The sequence below is a fragment of the Bombyx mori genome, chromosome 8, assembly GCF_030269925.1.
Source record: "Bombyx mori chromosome 8, ASM3026992v2".
Lineage (NCBI taxonomy): Eukaryota > Metazoa > Arthropoda > Insecta > Lepidoptera > Bombycidae > Bombyx > Bombyx mori.
The window spans coordinates 3,257,934-3,281,605 of NC_085114.1; the positions used below are offsets into that span (position 1 = coordinate 3,257,934).

General features: G+C 35.7%; 3 protein-coding genes and 1 long non-coding RNA gene across 6 annotated transcripts in view; 1 reads left to right on the plus strand and 3 right to left on the minus strand.

The window, feature by feature from the left end:
- Positions 1-4,786: 4,786 nt before the first annotated feature.
- LOC101736521 (SUZ domain-containing protein 1) lies at positions 4,787-11,810 on the minus strand. Its single transcript, XM_004925134.5, has 3 exons — positions 11,668-11,810; positions 11,280-11,575; positions 4,787-9,987 (listed from the first exon to the last, which is right to left on the minus strand). The coding sequence occupies exons 1-3, from the start codon at positions 11,776-11,778 to the stop codon at positions 9,762-9,764; spliced, it is 633 nt and encodes a 210-aa protein (XP_004925191.4). The 5' UTR covers positions 11,779-11,810; the 3' UTR covers positions 4,787-9,761.
- A 614-nt stretch (positions 11,811-12,424) lies between these two features.
- On the plus strand, positions 12,425-20,266 carry LOC101746840 (DNA-directed RNA polymerase I subunit RPA1). The gene is made up of 3 exons (XM_004925124.5): positions 12,425-12,620; positions 12,709-16,863; positions 19,088-20,266. Exons 2-3 carry the CDS (start codon positions 12,718-12,720, stop codon positions 19,922-19,924), a joined length of 4,983 nt encoding a protein of 1,660 aa, XP_004925181.2. The 5' UTR covers positions 12,425-12,620; positions 12,709-12,717; the 3' UTR covers positions 19,925-20,266.
- On the minus strand, positions 17,671-18,356 carry LOC134199235 (uncharacterized). The gene is made up of 2 exons (XR_009973624.1): positions 18,149-18,356; positions 17,671-17,853 (listed from the first exon to the last, which is right to left on the minus strand). It is a non-coding gene; the product is annotated as an uncharacterized LOC134199235 (long non-coding RNA).
- LOC100500932 (inorganic phosphate co-transporter) overlaps positions 20,264-23,672 on the minus strand; it is a 100,095-nt gene continuing 96,686 nt past the window's right edge. For 2 of the 3 annotated variants that reach the window (XM_012689556.4, XM_012689555.3), the window contains exons 9-11: positions 23,326-23,447; positions 22,636-22,755; positions 20,264-21,961 (exon numbers count right to left, since the gene is read on the minus strand). In XM_012689556.4, coding sequence (XP_012545010.1) covers positions 21,746-21,961; positions 22,636-22,755; positions 23,326-23,447 — 458 coding nt within the window. In that variant the 3' untranslated portion in view covers positions 20,264-21,745. The remainder of the gene's footprint in view (positions 21,962-22,635; positions 22,756-23,325; positions 23,448-23,672) is intronic. The other variant, NM_001195705.1, reaches the window with a different exon arrangement.

Sequence of the window (23,672 nt, forward strand, 5' to 3'; positions counted from 1 at the left end):
ATTCATGCTTATTTATAATCGGTCGACGAGATATATATTTTTGACTGTTTATATATATTATTGGAACGAAGTTCCTTACGGCAGGCTTGGAGGAAATAGGGATTTTGCTGCGCGACCGAACTGAAAAAAATGTGATAGTAAAAACCGTAAGAAAAAGTCCGTGGAATAAGGCCTTGTTTTCCGCACAGCGATATTTCACCGCGCGATTTTTTTCTCGTAATTCTTTTTTTTTTTTTATATGGATCTTCGTTCCTCTCCGGTGTCCCACGACACCACACATCTTTTTTGTTGTTTATGTTTATATATATTATTATGTATTTATATATATATATATATTAATTTTTATTGCTTAGATGGGTGGACGAGCTCACAGCCCACCTGATGTTAGGTGGTTACTGGAGCCCATAGACATCCACAACGTAAATGCGCCACCCACCTTGAGATACAAGTTCTAAGGTATCAAGTTTACTTACATATATTAGGTGGATTTTATAGACGTGCCTAGTAGATAATAAGCTATTGTCAAAAACTACAGATACTGGTTCTCGACGCGGCCTGCTTGGGACCAAAATCGGTGGCGTTCTAATCAAGATTATTAATAGTAAGACCAATGTGCATGTTATAAATTCCCTAACACCGTTATGTACTATATATAGAATCGATTGCATTGCAGCCTAGATCCGTAGATATCGTAAACCTAGATCCGGCACTGTCATGTATGAAGTATATATAAATCTACAGTGGTTTTTACGGATGTTCCGTTATAACTATTGAACCATGCACCCGATTGACTTGAAACCTGGTAGGTCTTCTATCTATTGATATATACCTAGTCAGATCATAAGTATTGTCACACAGTAAAAACTTTTCTTTTAGAATGCTGGCCACAAAAAAGTTTATTGAATTCGAATTTCGAATTGTTCATGAAAATAAAAATGTATACTTTTAGAATTTTACTCATTTTTAAATATGGAGTGGACGCTTAAAGAAGACCATGTTGCAGTTATTGCGTTGCATCGTTGCGGTTACGCGCCAATTCAAATTTTTAACATACTGAAAAATTTGAATATAACCAAAAGATTCGTTTATCGTACCATCAAACGATACAATGAAGACTCTAGTGTAGATGACAGGTCAAGAAGTGGTCGCCCTCGGTCTGTTAGGACTCCAGCAGTGTTAAAAGCTGTGAAGGCGCGAATTCAAAGAAATCCCAAACGTAAGCAGAAACTGTTGGCCCTTCAGATGGGGTTAAGCAGAACCACGGTGAAAAGGGTGTTAAATGAAGACTTAGGGCTTCGGGCATATCGAAGAAAAACAGGATATCGTTTGAATGCTCGTCTAATGGACCTGAGACTGAAGAGATGCCGCGCTTTGTTGAAGCGGTACGCGGGAAAAATATATCGGGAAATTCTTTTTTCGGATGAAAATTTTTTTACCGTAGAATAGAGCTACAAGAAACAAAATGATAAGGTGTACGCACACAGTAGTGAAGAAGCGAGCAACCGTATTCTGCGTGTCCAACGAGGTCATTTTCCATCCTCGCTCATGGTATGGTTGGGAGTTTCTTATTGGGGCTTAACAGAGGTACATTTTTGTGAGAAAGGTGTAAAAACGAATGCAGTTGTGTATCAAAATACAGTCCTGACGAACCTTGTGGAACCTGTTTCTCATACCATGTTCAATAACAGGCACTGGGTATTCCAACAAGATTCGGCGCCAGCTCATAGAGCGAAGAGCACACAAGACTGGCTGGCGGCGCGTGAAATCGACTTCATCCGGCACGAAGACTGGCCCTCCTCCAGTCCAGATTTGAATCCCTTAGATTACAAGATATGGCAACACTTGGAGGAAAAGGCGTGCTCAAAGCCTCATCCCAATTTGGAGTCACTCAAGACATCCTTGATTAAGGCAGCCGCCGATATTGACATGGACCTCGTTCGTGCTGCGATAGACGACTTGCCGCGCAGATTGAAGGCCTGTATTCAAAATCACGGAGGTCATTTTGAATAAACTTTAGTGTCATAAGAATCTATGTTTTGTTAATTTCATTTTGGTATATGAATGGTTACATAATGAATAAACTTGTTTCAATTATTTTACATTAAACATGTGACAGAATTTATGACCTGACTAGTTATATATAGATAGATAGAAGACAGTAGAAGATTATTAGGGAGCCCAACACTCATATAAATATTAGCCTATCCATTAAGTACATGTATTTTCTACATGGATACCAAGTTTCAAGTCAATCTATCTATCTATGTATATAGATAGGTGGTAAATAGATAGAAGACAGATATATATATCTATATAAAAAAATGAATTGCTGTTCGTTAGTCTCACCAAAACTCGAGAACGGCTGGACCGATTTGGCTAATTTTGGTCTTGAATTATTTGTGGAAGTCCAGAGAAGGTTTTAAAGGTAGATAAATATGAAAATACTCGGAATTAAATAAAAATAACAATTTTGTTTTTCCTTTGATGTGTCCCCCGTCGGACGGATTCCTTGTTTCTTCTCTCTTCCTTGTTTGTTTTAAGTTTATTTTATACAAAAGTTTAGGTCCTTTATTTATCAATTGAGGCACTATGAAGTCTGCCGGGTCAGCTAGTAATGACAATAAATAATAATGTTAATTTTAAATGCCCAGCGAAGCGGGCGAGTACGGTTAGTCGTTTATAATATCTGACAGTCATGTGTTGACGATGATGAAAACAACGATATACCTAATATGTGCCTAGACATATCTATGAGTAGTCTTACCCGGCAAGATGTCGTCATCTCAAACGGATATTGTTAATGAAACAGCTGATAAACTGATGCTATCGATATGAATTATGATATTCTGATTAATTGGGAAGGACGTAATAATTAGTTACTATGTTACATATTGCATAAAAACGCATTTAAAACTCGGTTTGAGCGGCTACGCTATTTCCAAAGCTAGTTTGCCTTTAAGACACTGATTTGATTTCTAAATTTTGCCACTTACACCTTTATATCGTTTATTATTCTGTGCCTAAATATAATTATAGAAAACACCTTTTTATTGCTGTATGTGGAAAGAGCTTATGTCATGTCATGTTAAGTATCGGAGTCCATCAACGAAAAGCACCGAAGATATGACATCTAGATAAATTGGGTCAGCCCTAATTAAATTTCATCATCATCATCTTGACCATCATTCTCTTGCCCTTCTCCTAGTCACCTGGGGTCGGCGCAACGTGCTTTCTCCTTCTATACTCCTTCATCACATACCATTTCTTCGCTCACTCCCCTCCCTACACATATCCTCTTTCACGCAATCCATCTATGTCTTCTTAGGTTTACCTCTTCCTCTAAACCCTTCCACATTCATAGTTAAAACTCTCTTAACAAATTTTCATAATTAAATTTCATAACGACTTCAAATCGGAATACATAGTTGATACTGCAAAAATATAAACGGATAGTGTTACTTGCCTATGCTGGATCATAATATACCCTATTAGCGCTCAATGACGGCACGCTGATAATATGATTTCTGCTGGTAGGGCTTTTTGTTATTTCACGTGGGAAGGTACCTTCACCCTGCCTTTCCTGATGCAAAGGGGTCATGTGTTTTGCTTTGGAAGGCGGGACAGAAATATGACTACTACCCAATTGAGATTTAGACTTCACTTTCCAATATAGTGTTCTCATTGGTTTTTTTCTTTTTTTTTATTGCCTAGGTGGGTGGACGAGCTCACAGCCCACTTGGTGTCAAGTAGTTACTGGAGCCCATAGACATCTAGGACGTAAATGCGCCACCCACCTTGAGATATAAGTTCTAAGGTCTCAAGTATAGTTACAACGGCTACCCCACCCTTCAAACCGAAACGCATTAACGAAATAGGCAGGGTGGCGGTACCTACTATAGGCAACCACTTGATAGCAGAGGGGCCGCGAGTTCGTTCAAACAATAAAAAAATTCAGAGAACGCTGCCGCTCATGTCAAGATTTCCCTTTGGAAGAGATCAGGTAGGTGTTAGAAATATAATACTTCGAGGGAGCAAACCGTTAAAGTTCAATAGAATTATAGGTACCTATAGTACATATCAGTCATTTCAGAACTAAATACCCCGAGCGAGTATTTAAATGCTATTCTGTATGCGCAATAAAATCAGGCTAGCCTTAGCTATATTCAAATTTTGCATTCATAATGCATCTGTGCGTTTAAAATTGACCGTGTCCTTTTTTTTACCTAGAGGCAATTTTTTTTATTGCTTTAATGGGTGGACGAGCTCACAGCCCACCTGGTGTTAAGTGGATACTGGAGTCCATAGACATCTACAACGCCACCCACCTTGAGATATAAGTTCTAAGGTCTCAAGTATAGTTAGTTATTCCAGCGACGCGCGGACGGGTAAGTGAGCTCACGGGTTCAGCTTGAGGGAATTTGCTAGCATCAGCCCTAGCAAGAGCAGTAAACTCAGTGGGCTGTGTCTATGGGTTATTTCGCTCGTCGAACTCTTCGTCGTAATTGACGACTCCAAATCTATGACAAATAACAGGGAAGTTTAATATTAAAATGATTACTGACATTAATATCTACAACCGGTTGTTGTTTGCAACATAGATATCAGACCGACGATCTGCGATTATAATCTTGTTAGGATGTTAATAATTTAATATTACAACATTTTTGTTCTCGATATTTTTCTACTTCAGCAGAAATATCGACTTTTACGATGATAGAGAAAGTGAAAAATCGAAACCAGATTATTCGTTGTTACCGAACACCGAAGACAAAAATAAAACAAATCATTTTTAACAAAAGTTTAATAATTTCCATTAAAATATATATATGTAATTTTAAATACTAAAAAATACGTATTACTTAGACTAATAGAGTCGATAATATGCATGCACACATATAGTAGTATGACACTAAATTAAGGCCGTTTTGATTGAAGTTCTCAATGAGACATTTTACAATTAAGACTAATTTTATTGGCGAACCACACGATACTTCTAAACCTCCATTCGTTTGCCTAACTTATCGAAAATGAATATTTACATTGAGCCAAAACTTTGAATCGTCAGAATTTTCTTCTAAAGCTTTATACTTGTGCTCGCAGTTTCGTAATACAACTTAAATCAATATCTATAATTAATTTTTAATGAATCCGAACTAAATGCAGAAAATCCTAAATATGTATCAAGACATTACGACCTCAATGCGAGACGATTCAACATTTCCCTAGACTAAATTCAGTCACGGTCGTATATTTTATCATTAACTCGAACCTCAATGACTTGTAGTTCGGCAACTATACTGCACTGAAACTACAAGGCAATCGGTCAAGTATCTTGGTATCATTAAAGATGCTTTATATGCTTGGTATCATTAAAGATGCTTTAATGATACCCAGTGTTATCTCTGGGGCCGAAATCCAACCATAATCTCTGGCAAAACTTCGATTCCTTTTGAGTTGTTGCTAACATTTATTCTTCAACAACAAACAGCTTTTACATTTTTTGTTTTTACGTAAAGCTCGACAATAGCTATTTCAAAAAAAATTAAGAAAATTGGCTGACTTATTTAAGTATAGAAGATTTTAGAGCATCCTAACGACAATGTATTTTTACCTCGATAACTTTCAGCATGATAGTAAAACGTACAAGCCTATTATTGGAAGGCGCATTTAATTTAGCCATTAACATAATCGTGCTACGCAAATTCACGGTCTAAGATTTTGCAATCACACCCAGACTGTCAAGAAGCCGAGACAAAATGTCGTATCGTATTCCATTGCTGTCTCAAAAATAATGACGTCTTTTATGGTGATGCGTTGTTAAATAAACTTTATAAAAGCGCATATTAAGTTGAATATAATAAATGGTTCGTTTTATAATTATACGCAATGAAAGTAATTTTATACTATAATCAATCAACAAGAGAATTAAAGTAATTGTTGAATTCGTGGCGAGTCAAATTTTAAAATCTAGCAAAAGCTAATAAAACTCAGTGGACTGAAGTAGCGGCGACAGCTACATGTTTTTTTTTTTTTTCAATTTAAAACACTCTTTCTCTATTAATATTTATCTAACTTAATAAAACCGAACTAAGGCGTAATTACGACCGATGTGACACGGAAAGTCGCGAGAGATCATATCTCGTGTTATGAACATATTTTGCCGATAGCAGCAGCAGCAGATCTGCCGAACAGCAGATCTGTTCTTCACGCCCATAACAGCATTAATTAAGGTAATTCTTCAGAAGAAATCATCAGACACTAACATAGAAAAGTGCGAATAACCATACTACCCTCTAATGGATCGAGAATCACAGCGATTCCAGGGGGAATAAGCGGATGAGTGGGCAATAAAAAAGGCTTGAACTTTGAAGCGGTTAGTCCCTAAACTATTGTGCCCTTACCCTATGACAGGCTGCGCAATTCAATCATACAGAGGACTAAATCGCAACAATATTCGAGACTGGGTAGGGTGCGGCATCTCCAGTCAGGATAAGCCCTACCAAGGGTCAACGAGTGTCTTCAGAGTCGTAGTAAATTTAAAAAAGGACATAACTACTGTAGTATAGATATAACGGGTACGCTCTTTATGAAAAAGTGTCAGACAAATAGCGATTAATTAAGGTGATGCCGACGTAATAATTCTGTATCTGGATTCAAGTCGTCTGCAGTTAATTTTAGACTATGAACAAATTAGCTGAAAGCTCTCATCTCGGGCATGTATCCCATTGAACACACTTACTCTTCACATAAACCTTGACTTAATTATCGAACACGCTAGGATTCGACGTAAAACTTAGCCCATGGAATCATACCGTTGAGTTTTGCGCCGAATTTTCTAAGCGGGTTGCGATTCTGACCCAATGGTATATACACTCCCAGCTGCCCTTGAACTGATAGGCTTCACCTGTGGGTTCTCGGGCACTAGCTTAGCAAATCCCTTCCTACCCAATCCCTTCATAGTTGAACCCTCGAATTCGCCCGTGTGTCCTTAACCAGCGGTCTCAAAACCAGCCGCGATCCATCCATCACAATAAAGTAAGCCACAACACATTCTGTTAATCAAAAGACTACAGGCAGTCGTGTAAGGCCCAAGATCCACACTCAAACGAGACCTAAATAATCCGAAATAAAGATAAATGGCCTGTCCTGAGAATTGTGAGAAAAATTTAACTAGTAGGTACTTCAATGCGATGGAGTTCCCGTGTGTTAACGCAATTAAAAACATCTTTAGGGTTTTACAATATTCAATAAATACGAAAACTATAAAGTATATGTAGTCGCCAATTATAAAATGTTTAATAAATGTACTTTAATTATAGAATACATTTTATTCACGACCTTCATTCGGCAATTTCCATTGAAATGCGAATTAAAACATAAAATGAAATGCACTTAAGTCAAAATTCAATATAAACTTTTACTAGACATTTCATAACATTCCGTCTCAGTCATTCCTTAAAAGTATAACTCGTGTAATATTTGTATCAGATATTTCAATCAACGTTTCGTAGCTTAGCGAGTGAATCTATTGACATAAAACAATCCTTGAATATAATGTTTAATAACAATTTATTGAATTATGATGCTCTTACAGTGTATTTACAACTTTATATTTGAATTTAAATATAATACAGCGGGCGAGTTGCATCCATAAAAAATGTCATTGATCCCATAATGATTATACTATGTATCAGAATGGTCAGTCTCGAGCACAGATTGTTCCATAATTGAAAGATCCATTTAATTAAGGACGGTTTGCACGTCAGAAGCTTTCTAGACCATGCATGTACAATAGGCAGGTCACCATGAGTGAGAGTACTACTCTAGCCGCTATTAGAAAAAGCGGATGAGGTATTAAATTTACATCGAACCCACTTTATGGATTAAGGTCCTGACTGGATTCATCTTTAATACAAATATTACAAGATCATTATAAAACTAACGTTATAAAAATATTTAGTTTTATGTACACAATTAAGACACACAACAGGTTAATAAAAACTTAACTATAATATACATTTAGAAAATCGCAAGCATCTATGCAACTATAACATGAATTTTTAATGGTATACATTTTTTTGTATGAGGGTTTATTCAGTTTATCTAGGATTACCTCTAGAACGTCTATGGCAAAAAACCATAGACAAATCTCAATCATTTTGGATTTCAATCATCACACGTTTTGGTATCCTTTTTGTCTAATCTATGATGAGTCAGATAGTGAATTAAAAAGCGTTAGCATGGTATATAATAATCTTGATAAAAATATTTCATTGCTTTTGTGGACTACAGTAATTATTTTTTAGAATTTTACATGAACTATAAACGTCACTTTCTCATGTTTCCACTTAACTACTCATCTAAGGCACTTTCGACAACCATCGGCATTTTGTTTAAATAGCATTGATTTTATGATTTGAAAATGATCACAATATTAAAAAGGCATTGCTGGTTTCATATGGAAGACCTTACGATTATTATTAGTTTGGCACTAATTTAATAATGTATTCATAAATAAATTACCAAACTACATGAGCTTTGTTGAGAAAATTATTGAATAATCGAGATTATTCTATATTCTTTCTTATCATTATCTCAATTATCTCATATTATTCATTATCTCAATTAATGAGATCATTAACTAAATAACTGAAATATGTTTGAATATTATTAAGCTTTACTTAGCTTTTGATACTCTGAACTCAAATCTTGGTCCAAGCTCTAATGTACATGTAAATTAAATTCAAACATTCTGAGAAAGTGACATGAACAAGTCGTTGCATTAAATTTTATATAATATCTTTTATACCTTAATATTTTTGTACAGTTCCAATCTCAATACACTTAAGTATCCTAAAATGTTTCACTACAATAAATAATTTTGTTCCCACAACTGAGCACTCTTCAATCTATTACGAATACAGTCTGCGATTTAAATTTGAAATTCCAATTAGTTTCAAATATAAGTGCACATATTTCTTTTTTAAATTGCAGTGTTATATCCCCGTTAAACTTTTTTGTATATACTTTAAATATATTTAAATGACATTTAAATATAAAAATGCTCAAGATTATGTTGGCAATGCAATATTCCTGATAATATCAGGTTGCAAACAGAAGTCTTAAAATGCCTACCTTAAGCTATAAAAACTGTCAATATTCTCATGTAAATAAAATAGAATACATTAAGTCAATTGACTGTACCATTTATATATCATCATCTGCATCATATTCAAATATCAGATTAAATTCAAACACGTTCAAAGTGCACTTTAGAAGTTAGGGTCCAAATAAGTCAGAGTGGCGTATTGTGTAACCTTGTTAAATATGGTTCCAGCACGATTTTTTTAATGAAATGCTTTATAGGTTCAAAAATGAAACAGATTTATTTTTATTGCCTTTGTAGGCAGATGAGTATATATATATATATACCCATTTGATGGTCCTAAACAGATATTTGCTCTAAGCTGTCAGCGAAGCTGATGATACTGCCAAGTGTCTATCTACCTTTATAAGAATTATACATGATAGGGTAGTGCCATAAATTTTTTACTATATAACAGTCTGTATTAATAGCTAAAACTCTGCAGCTAAGCACGGACCATCACTGTAGGTGACTGCAGTCTGGAACACCACTAACTTTAGTATTGTACTTGTATACTCATATTCTAAACATGAAATCAAACAAATCGCAAACAAGTACTTACTCGAAATATTTTATGTCAAAGTTGGAAACTAATAATAACATTACTTAAGTATTGCTACCTTTTTAGAAAACCTTTGGTGCCATCAGGGCCACGAGGGGTACGGATAACAAGCACTCCTCGTGGAGGTGGAGATGGAAATACTCCAGCTGGGGTAGCTCCAGGTGGAAGCCGAGATAACACTTTACGTTCTTTACTTTTAGCGTTTTCACCATTTTTCTTATTATTTGATTGACTGTCATTAAGATTATTTGCTTGTAATTTGTCTTGTAGCCTGGTGAGTCTGAAATAAATAATTTATATATTTGAATTCATATTTCCATAAAATCTAGTATTCAATGTCAATATGCCTTCTGTGTACCTACAGTCTGTTTGTTTGTACACCAATTTATTTAGTTGTTTAATTATGTTTGACCAAGAAAAGTTTACATTGATGTCTAATGATGCAGTTTTGGTAATTTATTTACCATTAGATACAATAATATTATAATTGCCAAAATTTATCTTATGCATTATATAAACAATTATGGGTTTGTATTTAAATTAAGACAATTACTTCAAATCATTATTGTTATCTCAGAGAGCTTCCTGTTAGAAACATCAGTAGAAAGTTAATGAATTTGTTTGTGATTTTCTATAATTTGCTAACAGCTTAAAACAATACCTATCTGATTCTAGAGGGGACTTTAACCACGAAACAACAAAAAATAAACTATATTTTATACTCTATGTAACAATGTACAATATTATGTTTGCAATATGTGTTGCATATATCTTTTTTACCTTCATGTTACCATAAACAATACTAAAAATTAATAAATCCAATTTTCCTTCTTTACTAAGATTAATATACTCTAAAAAAAAAATTGTATTAATTTTAAATTCAAATTAAGATATGTTTATTAAATAACCATTCGTTTTTTGGTTGCTTTAAACCTGTCATTTTATATGTATTAAATTTTCTATTATTTTATCACAATTTTCAATTCTATATGAAAATACACAAAACATACATAAATAATTTCATCAATATTTTTGTATTTTGTAGACCTAAACGAAGATCTTGTAGGGGTGAAATTCCTCAGTAGACCTTGTATTTTTGTAAACATATCTTCAAAATGTTATTAGCATGACTTAGGCATCTGTGAAATATCTTCTGTACTATATTGTAGCTATTATTAGCTAACACTACAAGTATATTTTGAAAGTCATTATGTCAAGGTGATATATATATTGTATTAACTTAAAAATCAATATTTTAATGGAATAAGAAGTCACATAAAATACTGTTTTAAGTTACATTTAAGTTCCCTATTTCATATTTTAATTCTGCTCAGTATGGCTGACTGAAATAATCACCAATAATTTACTAAGTTTATGTGTGTATTATAAGTACATCAGTTGTGAACCTAGGTAACTAACTTTGTTTCGAAAACAATACCATCCCTAGAAGGTTTAAATAGAATAAAAATGGATATTCAATGATTCAAAATACATTCGCATAATGTAAATCTAAGCAGCTTCACTTATGGTGAACTTGTTTCAATAATTTCTTAAATATTACAGTGTACTTACTTATCATCAATAATATCTTCAGGACTCCGAGCCTCGCCTAGGATCCTGAGACGAGCCTGTTCATACTCCTTTTGCCTCTGCTCTAGAGTTTTGACCGGTCGGGCACGATTCTCTCCGTTTAACTGCCCACTGCCAGAAGATGATGGCCTTTTTAGTATGCGAATAGCAGGCTCCGGCATCATGCACTGCGATCCGATACACGCGTTCTCTTCAACAGTAACCTTGCAATCCCTTAGAGAAATAGCTGGCGGGTTTTCTGTGGGACTCTCACTGTTTAACCTGATATTCTGTTCCAGCTGAAATGTAGATATTTTATGTATATAGCTCGTCGACAAATGCCTTGTCCTTGAATGGGGTCGAAGACTGGGGCCTGAACGTTAAAACTTACACCAATAATTTCATCCATATCTTCCCAACTTTCACATACGTCAACTTCATCCTGGGCCGCCATGTTGACTGACAACCATAGATTCTTCATTCTTCCTTGTTTTATGTACATTTTTCAATATGGCAATCAAGATAATTTGAAAATGATGGTTTTGTTTTACTTAATACTACGAATAAATAATAAGACTTAATAATACTGAAATAAGAGAATCAAAGTGAGCTATAAAACCTTAACAAAAATTAAGCTGAATATACCTTTTATAAACTGATTCAAATGAATAATTATGTTAAAAGTAAAAATACCAATTACTCGAAACGTAATTAAGTCTACCTTTTTTGTACTGTAGTTTTTTTATTGTTTTAGAAATCTCTAGAGGCTCTATGTTGAGTTAAGAAATTTAAGATATTTAATGACTAGAGTAGATAGTGACAGTGTAATATACAAGTCCTCACATGTTTACGTAGTCCAATTTAATTTCGTCAATATAACCTGAAATTATTTGATTATTGATTGCATTTTCTTATTAGCTTTAAATAACATACTTTTTTGTAATTTTGTAGTGCTTACAGTTCTTTCGTCCTTTTTTAGTTCTCTATCTTATTCTAATAACTTTCAGCGCCTTTTTTAAATTTACCCGGTTGCTACTGTAACGCCACCCTTATTTACTAGATTATATTATCATTTTTCAAAATTAAGAATGTAAATTAAAATAAGATATGACTTAAATGTCTTAGTTACCAGATCATAAAATCCCTTAAAAAAGCCATAGACAAAGTACACATAGATTGTCATTTGTCTATAATATAAAAATCCAGAGAATGTTGAAATCATAGACCTTGTTGAAATTAGGTTCACAATATATTTCAAAATATAGGAAATAAACAAAGATAATAAATATGAAAATCGATACGATATAAAGTAACTTATGAATATACCTGTCTTGCTATTCACATGTAAGTTTCTCATACCGAATTAATACTAATTTACTGAATAGGTTATGTTATCATGCCTTCAAATAACTCAATTTGTTTTTCTTCACAGAAATACAATATGGCTTTTAAATCGGCGTTTCCATCATCAACGTCTGGGTTGCCCTCCGTCGAACCCGAACACATACAGTTTCTTATGTTCACTGATGAAGATATAAAAAAATTGAGTGTAACAAAGATAACACAAATCCAATCGTTTGACGCCATCGGTAACCCTACTAAGGGAGGCCTGTACGATTCTGCACTAGGACCACTAAGGGACAGGAACGATAACTGTGAGACATGTAACAATTCGTTACTGCATTGCCCTGGACATTTTGGACACATCGAACTGCCCCTCGTGGTAATTAATCCACTCTTTACAAAAAGTATTTACATGCTATTCCGTATAAGTTGTCTCAAATGTTTTAGAATACAACTTGACGATCGCTTAAAGTCGCTATTGAAACTGCAATTGGATCTAGTAGATGCAGGGCATATAACAGCAGCTTTAGACCTTGATTACTATGTAAGTGAAACATACAGTAGTAAGGAGTCTCCGGACAAACCAAATAAAACTATAAGAAAGTATAGAAAACTTTTGAAAACAAAAGATGTAATTGTGGAAACATTTCACAGTAAAAACACTGATAAAATTAGAAGTAAAATAATAACCGGCTATTTTAGGAGCATGAATATTGTAAAAAAATGTATGTTTTGTATGGCCAAACTAATAAAAGTTAATACATCCGAAGGTAAAATAATGTATAATTTGAGTGCTGAAGGTTCAACACCAGGAACAAAAGGCATTAAAATATTGATGCCAGACGAAATCAGACGATTTTGTGTGGACATTTCAAAAAATGATGAAGATCTGTTAAAATATTGTTTCCCTGTATTGAAACATACATCTGCTAGTCCAGCAATAAATATATTTTTCATGGAAATTGTGCCTGTGTTACCTCCGTGTGTAAGACCCTGCAATATCTTGAGAGGAGAACTGATTGAGCATCCTCAAACTAATGTTTATAAAGCCATATTGTTACACTCCTATGCTGCTAGAGTCATTTTACAAGTTCTCTCAGCCTCAAATCAACAAAAGGCTCAAGACTGCTTAGATACAGCACCAAGACAAGCATATGAGGCTGTTCAAGGTAAAACACCAGCTGAAAAATTACATGTTGCGTGGCAGGACCTACAAAAGAGTGTTAATCATTTACTGAATTGTGAAGGTATGGGAGCATCAAGTCAAGGTCTTAAACAGATACTGGAAAAGAAAACTGGCTTAATAAGGATGCACATGATGGGCAAAAGAGTGAATTTTGCTGCAAGATCTGTCATTACCCCAGATCCCAATGTCGACATAGATGAAATAGGCATCCCAGATGCTTTTGCCACAAAACTAACATATCCCGTCCCGGTTACGGAATGGAATGTTGATGAGCTACGTAAAATGGTAATCAATGGACCCAATAAACATCCAGGAGCAGAGAAATTAGAGATTGGGAACGGTAGAATAATTAGAATACCTGCTGACTCTATACAAAAACGGAAAAGTCTTGCAAAACGCCTTCTGACACCTGATGAGTACAAAACCACCGGCTTAAAGACAGTTCACAGACATTTGGTGAATGGTGACATTTTGATCCTTAACCGGCAGCCTTCTTTACATAAGCCCAGTATGATGGCTCATCGAGCAAGGATATTAAAAGGAGAGAAGACCCTTCGACTACACTATGCTAACTGCAAATCGTACAATGCTGACTTTGATGGAGACGAAATGAATGCCCATTTCCCACAAGACGAAAATGCAAGAAGTGAAGCATACAACATAATGTCTGTTACAAAGCAATATCTAGTACCTAAAGATGGCACACCTCTAAGCGGTTTGATCCAAGATCATGTTATATCTGGTGTAAAAATGTCACTTAGAGGTACTTTTTATAATAAGTCAGATTACCAGCAGTTGGTATTTCAAGCTCTCTCAAATCACAGAGGTAAAATCCAGCTGTTACCTCCTACCATACTGAAACCTATTGTACTGTGGTCAGGTAAACAAGTTCTATCTACAATAATTATCAACACAATACCTAAAGGGAAACCATGCCTTTCGTTAACTGGTAAAGCCAAAATCAGTGCGAAAGCCTGGCAGAAAGAAGAACCGAGACAGTGGAATGGCGGTGGCAGCCCATTTACCAATCCGAATACCATGACTGAAGCTGAAGTTATTATCAGAAAAGGTGAACTATTGTGTGGAGTACTAGATAAAACTCACTATGGAGCCACACCCTATGGCTTAGTCCACTGCATGTATGAATTGTATGGTGGGGAATGCTCTAGTGCATTATTGAGTTCTTTTTCTAAAGTCTTCACCTTTTATTTACAATGGATGGGGTTCACTCTCGGTGTCAAAGATATTCTAGTTGTCAAAGAGGCGGATGATAGGCGAGATAATTATATTTGTTTGGTTCGAAAATCTGGTAAAGTTGCAGCGGTAAAAGCTACTGACTTGCCGATGGATGTTGATGACAAAAAACTAAAAGATACAATTGCAGAAATGAATGCAAAAGATCCCAAATTCAGGTCCAATTTAGATAGACATTATAAAAATATGCTCGATTCTTACACAAATAACATAAACAAAGTTTGTTTATCGGAAGGTCTTCTTGAAAAGTTTCCATATAACAATTTACAATTAATGGTACAGTCTGGCGCCAAAGGTTCTACTGTCAATACTATGCAAATTTCATGTTTACTTGGGCAAATTGAATTGGAAGGTAAAAGGCCTCCGCTAATGATATCAGGTAGATCACTTCCAAGTTTCCCTCCCTTCGATGTGTCTCCCCGAGCTGGCGGCTTCATTGATGGCCGCTTTATGACAGGGATCCAGCCCCAAGAGTTCTTCTTCCATTGCATGGCCGGACGTGAAGGTCTTATTGATACGGCAGTGAAAACCAGTCGTTCCGGTTACCTACAAAGATGTTTGATAAAACATTTAGAGAGTATATCTGTAGCTTACGACAACACGGTCCGCGATGCCGATAGCAGCATCATACAGTTTGCGTACGGAGAGGACGGCCTTGATGTTTTGAAATGTCAGTTCCTTAAGCAGGACCAATTTGAATTTCTCGATAAAAATTCTAACGCGGTTGTTAGCAAATCGGTTATTAAAAAATTAAAAGAGAACGTCGACGGAAATGACGTTTTAAAATTGCAAAAGTCTCTGAAGAAGTGGAAGAAAAGAAACGGCAATCCATTGCAAAAAGTTCGCGTTAGTGGATTCAGTCAATTCTCTGTATTAGCCAGGAATGAAATCGAACTAGACGATCTTCCAACAGACCGAACAAGAGATCCGTATTACTGGGAACTAGAGAAGAAATGGCGAGAAATGGACGAAGATGAGAAGCAACAATACATTAGGAAACCCTGTCCAGATCCTATTTCAAGCAAATCGCCTCAATTTAAATTCGGTGTAATAAATGAACAATTGGACAACATCATACAAAACTACCTTAAGAATAGATCTAATAGTCTCTATGAATCTTACACAGACAAAAAGAAGTTCGTTGAAGTAATGAATGCTAAATTCTTGGAGTCTATGGCTTCACCCGGAGAGCCAGTGGGATTGCTAGCCGCCCAGTCTATCGGTGAGCCCTCGACCCAGATGACATTGAACACCTTCCATTTTGCCGGTCGAGGTGACATGAACGTCACCCTCGGAATACCACGTCTGCGGGAGATCCTAATGACTGCATCAGCGAAACTTAAAACTCCCAACATGGACATACCTTTCCTAAACGTGTCGGACGTGACAAAAAAAGCAGAGAAACTGAGACAGAAATTGAACAGAGTGACTATAGCGGACGTTCTAGAAAAGATTGACGTGCAATGCGAAATCGTTGTGAGACCAGAGAGACAACTGAAGACCACCATGAAATTCACATTCTTACCCCACAAACAATATAAGACGCAGTACGCTGTGAAGCCGACGCAAATTATAAAACACATGCAAAATAAATTCTTCGATGAAATGTTTACGGTGGTGCGGAAGCACGCCAAGGCCACGTGCGGCGTGATGTGGGCCTCCGAACAGAAGAAGCAGCGAGCCAGGGCTGCCAAGAGCGACGAGGACGACGGCGACGACGCCCCGGAGCCAACAGACACGGCCAACAACGATCTCGACTCTTCAGACGATGAAGCACCTAATGAAGATGATGATAATACAGCCGTAAGTACCAACAAAAAAAATATTTATCATTATCGTGTAAAGCATGTTTGGTTAATATTTACTGTTTGTAAAATTTAACACATCTATACTTCTATACTAATATATAAAACTACAGTGGTTTTTACGGATGTTCCGTTATAACTACTGAACCATCCGATTGACTTGAAACTTGATATCCATGTAGAAAATACATGTACTTAATGCTTCGATCAACAATAGTAACTAGATAAAGGGACACGTACAAAATCGAAGCAAAAACTGTCCGCGTGAATATACACATACATAGCTACGTTGGTTTACAACAAACGGAGAAAAAAGTTTTGAAACAGTTTTAAGTTCAAACTAATTACAACTATGCCACCTAGGAATAAAGTTCCAAATCTCCAAAACATTATATAATACTTACGATCATTCGTCACAAAGCAATAAATTACTCCTGTCACTTACAAATGAAAAGGCATATGTTAAACAACCTTTAATGTTAAATGAACCTTATGCGCCAACAAATAAAGTAATTTTTCCCGTTATAGCTTTGAGAACTAACATCGTTTTGTTTTATTTATTTTTGCTTCTTGAAATTTCAATTTCTATTTACTACAGGAGGTAACGGAGTCGCGTTGAACACTAAAATAATTTATTAAATGAATAAAAGTAAAAGTTTAGTTGTTTACTTTTTATGTTTTGAGGATTTATGTTTGTTAGTATCTATACATTACTTATTATTTTATTAGAGTTACGTTTTGTGTAATAGATATTTTTATAGTTTATTTTTATGTTTTCGCGACTAGTACATATAATAAAACAACGTTTAAACGGTTTTAGGCGCGATATTTTTATTACAATGCTTCGGCCACGTTTCAGTAGCCGTGAACACGGAAGGCAAAGATGTCCAGTGTCAATGAGTGGAGTTCTTAGCTGGCTTATAAAAGTAATCTCTTCTTTCTCTGGCGACAACCGAGATCCATTCTGCACACGTGATTGCTAGGAAAGCTAAAAAAAAAAGGAAAGCTAAGTGTCCAATGAGAATCCAACAAACAGACACAAAAGCAGAATTAACCAATTCTAACTAACCAATTTTGAAGTACTGCTAACAAATTTTTAAAAATTATTACAACAGAAATCTACTCCATGCATTTACTTTTCTGTTAAACAAAAATTTTGTCCAAGTGTTGGCGAGCCTTGGCCAACATTTGTAGCGGTGGTTAAAAATCGGTAATTTTCTTTAAAATTTAATATTATTTATTAGTTTAAGGCTTAAAATATAACGTATACTTCATGTACTTACCGAAAGTAAGATACTCCGGCCGTGAAATTGATTTTTCGGGCATTTTTTACAACTTTTGAATACATACTGCGGCATTGTGAGACGGGTTGACATTGGCTGTGTCTGAAGTGAACTAAACAAAATAAGAGCTCACATTTCAAGTGCGCTGTTATTTAACGAGACGGATTTTTGCGCCGACCCGAAATCTAGTTACTATTGTTGATCGAAGACTTAATGGATAGGCTAATATTTATATGAGTCTTGGACTCCCTACACCATGCGGGGGCGTTAATGATGAGAATCTTTGTGGGGGTGAGAAATAATACTCGTAATGTTAATTTTAAATGCCCAGCGAAGCGGACGGGTACAGCTAGTTTACTCTAAAAGCTGTGACTATTTCTTTAAAAATATCTTTGTCACGTAATTTTCGTGGTATTAAATTTTATTACACATTCATTTACACTTAAACACTTGTCGAAACAAACTTGTTGTAAGCAATTACATTTTGATAACTAACATGTGAAACAAAGGATAGAAGCTTAGAGTAATTATAGTCATCTGACTAAACCTATCGTCGATGAAACGAGTTTTGAATAGATTGAAAACTTGAAATACATTACAAACTTGATATAAAACTACTTTTACTTTTTAAAAAAAACGCGAAATTAAACAATAACATCTGTTTTAAGTCTATGAATCACGAAAACCGATGAATATACTACCTAAATATTAGTTGTTTAAAATATTGAAGTATATATGATTTTCGTAACCTTGTTTCTTTGCTCGTAGTTCATGAATTCGTTTGTACGATTGAGATAGTCGCTTCAAACTTATCGCTTTATTTAAAAACTAATCGTATGCTTAGTAAATTCAACATTATGAGATAAATAAATAGATTATACGTGAATTATATAAATGAATTTAATAATGAATAATAATGGTTATACACGATGTTTCCAGGCCAAGATTCGCAATAAAAGAACAGAAGAGCAAGAATACGAGGACCCAGAATCAGAGGAGGAAGAAAAATCTGACGATGAAGTGGAACTCGTCGATGATCAAGCGAAGGAGTCCGAAGAAGGTCAAGAGTCTCCAAAAGAAAATGACGCTGATTCCAGCAAAATTATTTCCGATGTCGTTGGTAGCGTCAGAAACGCGACTAATTACACATTCGACACAAAAAATCACCAATGGTGCGAACTGACCGTACTATTCCCAATTTCATTTTTGAGAATAGATTTGTCTCAAGCTCTACGAGAAACCGCCATGAAGTCTGTCGTCCACGAAATCAAACACATAAAACGTGCGATCACTCATAAAGACAATGACATCGTCTATCTAAAAACAGAAGGCATCAACATATTGCAGATGTTCAAATACAATCATTTGCTGGACATGAACAGACTGTACAGCAACGACATACACGCGATGGCCAACACGTATGGCATCGAAGCCGCCAACAAAGTCATCATAAAGGAGATACAAAACGTATTTAACGTTTACGGTATCACTGTTGATCCGCGCCACTTGACCCTCATAGCCGACTACATGACGTACAACGGGATCTTTGAGCCTATGAGCCGGAAGGGAATGGAGGCGTCTTCGTCGCCGTTACAGCAAATGTCGTTCGAATCGTCGCTTTTGTTCTTGAAGGACGCCATATTGAATTCTAAGAAAGACGATCTCCGGTCCGCCTCTAGCTGTCTGATGGTCGGCCGGCTGTGTCGCACCGGCACCGGCGTGTTCGATCTGCAGCACTCGCACTTGTATGGCAAAGTTAATCTGTCTAAGTCGTGACCGCCGCGTCATTCACCGTGCTTTTCGATCGGTCGAAGGTGCCTGGCTGTATGGACTAAAGTCCTTTGCCTTTCCCATCAGAGATAAATTAATATCATCGTCATCGGTCGAAGGTGTCAACTTTGACAGTTGACAGTTTAGTATAACAGAACAGAATACGCATCATTCATCCAGCAGCCTCGGTCGGAAGACTTAGCAAATAAATTAAAGGCGAATTAATCGGTTTTTTTTTCGAGGCTAATAATGAAATATGCCCATTAAGTGTATATGATTTATAGTAATCATTGAAATCAAAATATGAATTGTTGGGTGGAATTGAGAAATAAAAATACAGAAAAGTTGTGTTTTTTTTTATTATTTCTGTACTCCCGCACACGGAACCCGTGAGTGGTCATACAAAAATAACTTTTATTTATTTGGACAATGAGGGCGCGGTGCGTTGGACACACCTCCCACTAAAACTTGTACTACTTCCTTTACAAGGCACAATAACATCTGTCACAGACACAATATTTCATTTTGTTTTATAAAATGGTAATTCATCAAGTTATATTTTAATACAAAGTTCAAAATTACACACTACAAGGTGTTCATTAAAAAAATATTTAAGGGCTAAAACAACAAACATTCAAATGAATCTCCTTAAATATTTTTCAAACACTGTTCTCAGTTCAAAGACCCCACACGATTGATTATAATATGTCGTACAAGATGGTAAGCGATTTAAAAAAAGTTTAATAATCATCAGTATGGAGTATTTAATCTGAATTATATAGCTAAGCATAATAACCTTAAAATTAATATGATCACATAAGCTCTTGGGCGTGCAGCGTCCCGTGACGTTACATTTTAAAACTAAATTCATAAATACGTTATACATTTTAAATAAACAGATTTATAAACAATTATTCATAATATTCGCCAAGCGATCAATTTCAAATTTAAATACATAGTCATAATGTTTTTTGCTTTGGCACTAACTCTGAGTCATAGAGGTAAAATTATTTATTCGCATTCTGTCTGTTTCCTTAGTCTATGACTTGTTAGTGTAAAATTTCAAATAAATTTTTAAGGTATTTATTCGAGTTTCTGCGGTGACACGTGCATGTTACTAAAATGCATAAATGGCACCTATTTCGGATCAATTTTTTCTTCAAAATTAATGTACAAAATTGCAAGTCACTGGTTAGGACGGTATTTTTTTTATGTTCTTTCCTTACAACTTGGACCCAACAACACTAAACACCATTCACTCGTCTCTTAAAACATGCATCAAGCTAAAATTATTTAAAATACTTTTATGGTAATTAATAAAAAAAAAACTGATTAAATAAATAGTAACTATATTCGAACGGTTCGAAAAGTTGCCCGTTTGCGAGTTCCGTGTTCAGTAGGTATGTAGTGGTAGTTTTTCGTACACAAATATCACAGCCCTAGTGCGCGTTACATATGACAGCTAGACAACGAAAAAAAAAAAACCGGAGAAATGAGAGATTTTGTCTTATAAAAGGGAAGTTAAAGAGAGAAGTGTAACTTCGGCAAACAATTCTTAAAAAGAAACATTGACGGAGCTCGTAAACGGTCAAACGCTGGTAGACGATCACAACAGGCCACTGCTAGCGAAATACGTGGTCAAAATTACTATTTTATTATTATTCGACATTAATAAAAACATTACTTTAATTTTAAACAAACATACAAGCATCTCTTTCTACCGCTCAAAAATAAAAAGAGATGCAAGTATATAAAAAATTCAAACGCGTTCTGTTATTGCTTTAAAGAGTTGTATTCGTTACCGGCGTTTTGTTCAACCTTTCGTCCTCAGTGCGCTGTTTCCGCGTGATTTTGATTCTTGGCGGCTTTCCTCTCGATCTTATCGGCTTTCTTGCTGGCAGCCTTCTTGGCATTGGCTTCGTCGTCGGCGGGGTTGTCCCAGTCCTGTCTCCTGCCCGAACCGAAGATGTTGTAGAACGTGGCACAGACAACGTAAACTCCGCCCGCGATGTAGAACACTTTCCTCCATTGCGCTTGAGTGGGCTGAAATTAGAAAATAAATTTAAAATCGTTTAGGAGCAAACTTTACGCTTTCTTGTTTCGTTTTTCGGTCACCAACCTACTGGTGATAGATAGGACGTCTTGTGAATCTGTCTATTTTTGCCGTGAAGCAGTAATGCGTTCCGGTTGGAAGGGCGGGGCAGCTGTTTTAACCATACTGAAACCTTAGAACTCATATCTCAAGGTGGGCGGCGGCATTTACGTTGTAGATGTCTATGGGCTCCAGTAACGACTTAACACCAGGTGGGCTGTGAGCTAGTCCATCCATTAAAGCAATAAAAAAAACCAAATTAATATACGACGGCGAGTTCATAATTATTTCATTGAAAAAGTCTTTTCGTTTTTAATTATCTTTTTCAGTGATTACTCATTTTTATACGCATCTCTCTGTGTGACGTCAAACGGAACGGCCAAATTAACATTGACCCCGAAGATCTCCGTGATAATTTTCAGTTCGGCTATTAACTTAACATACATATAGCGTATCCTAACGTTGTCTGTGATTGCTGATAATTACCTAAGAACATGCGCGCTGTGTATTAACACAAACGCCAATAAGAAAACAATTAATGTAAAGACAAAAATCGTATTTATCTCAAACAGATAGACAAACATTCACATTTGTATGCAATAAATCAATACTAATGTATACTCACTCTGCCCTCAATGATGTGTCCAGCGACGATGGGAGCCAACAGCCCCATCAAGTTGGCGAGACAGTTGGTGAACGCCATCAGAATGCCGGCGAAACGTGGCGAAATATCCAAGTGGTTAACCTGTTAGAAAAAAAATCATTGTTACTATTAGAGTACAGATAAACAAAATTTTATAATCTATGTACATTTATAGTAGCTTTCACATATGGAGGGTAGAGGGTAAGCAGAACCGTCTCTGTGTGTAAAAAGTGTCCGTTAAAATCTGCTAAATAAGGGTAGCGCTACAGTAGCAACCGGGTAAATTTTAAAAAAGCTGCTGTAAGTTACTAGAATAAGATAGAGAAATAAAAAGGGACGAAAGAACTGTAAGCACTACAAAATCACAAAAAGTATTTTATTTAAAGCTGATTAAAAAATGCAGTCGATGTCTGTTTGTGGGTTAATTTACTCCATAAGCGAAATTTCGCTGAATACGCGACATTTTTCTTTGTAATAAAAGGTCCGTTTTGTTTCGTATTAGTATCAATAATTCGTTGTTTTAATTGAACTTCAATTAAGTTTACTCCATTCGCTGAATAGCTGAAGAAGTTTTTTTATATATTTTAAGCCTTAAATGGGTCTCCTGTAAAGTTACAAAAGTGTTGCTTAAACTAAAGCCCTCGATATAATTTATAAAATATAATAGTTAACCTTGAAGCCAGAGTAGATACCACCGTTGAGTCCGACGCCCACAGCCAATATCGCCACGGTGGCCGCCGGGTTACATCCCGTGTTCGCGGCGATGAACAAGCCCGCCGCCGGACCATACTGACCTGTGGTGTACAAAAAAAAACGGCTCAAAAACAAAACCCGGCGCGTGTGCAACTTGGTGCATGTGAATGAAGTGAAACTTCTTATTCGTTGTATAGTATTGTGGTTTTCTTCATTTTTCAACCTTAAATCAGATTGCTCTTGTAATAGGGAATGCTGTGTTGTATAAGAGATGCGACAAATTTAAATTATAGATAAAAATAATTCATTAAATATTGGACACTACT

Bases quoted from the DNA above. Each gene is read 5' to 3' on its own strand.
- LOC101736521 (XM_004925134.5), bottom strand. From the start codon at position 11,778: ATGTACATAAAACAAGGAAGAATGAAGAATCTATGGTTGTCAGTCAAC. The intron at 11,576-11,667 runs GTAAGTTTTAAC...TCTACATTTCAG, and splicing joins ATATGGATGAAATTATTGGT to CTGGAACAGAATATCAGGTT. The intron at 9,988-11,279 runs GTAAGTACACTG...TATTTATTTCAG, and splicing joins GAAGATATTATTGATGATAA to ACTCACCAGGCTACAAGACA.
- LOC101746840 (XM_004925124.5), top strand. From the start codon at position 12,718: ATGGCTTTTAAATCGGCGTTTCCATCATCAACGTCTGGGTTGCCCTCC. The intron at 16,864-19,087 runs GTAAGTACCAAC...CGATGTTTCCAG, and splicing joins AAGATGATGATAATACAGCC to GCCAAGATTCGCAATAAAAG.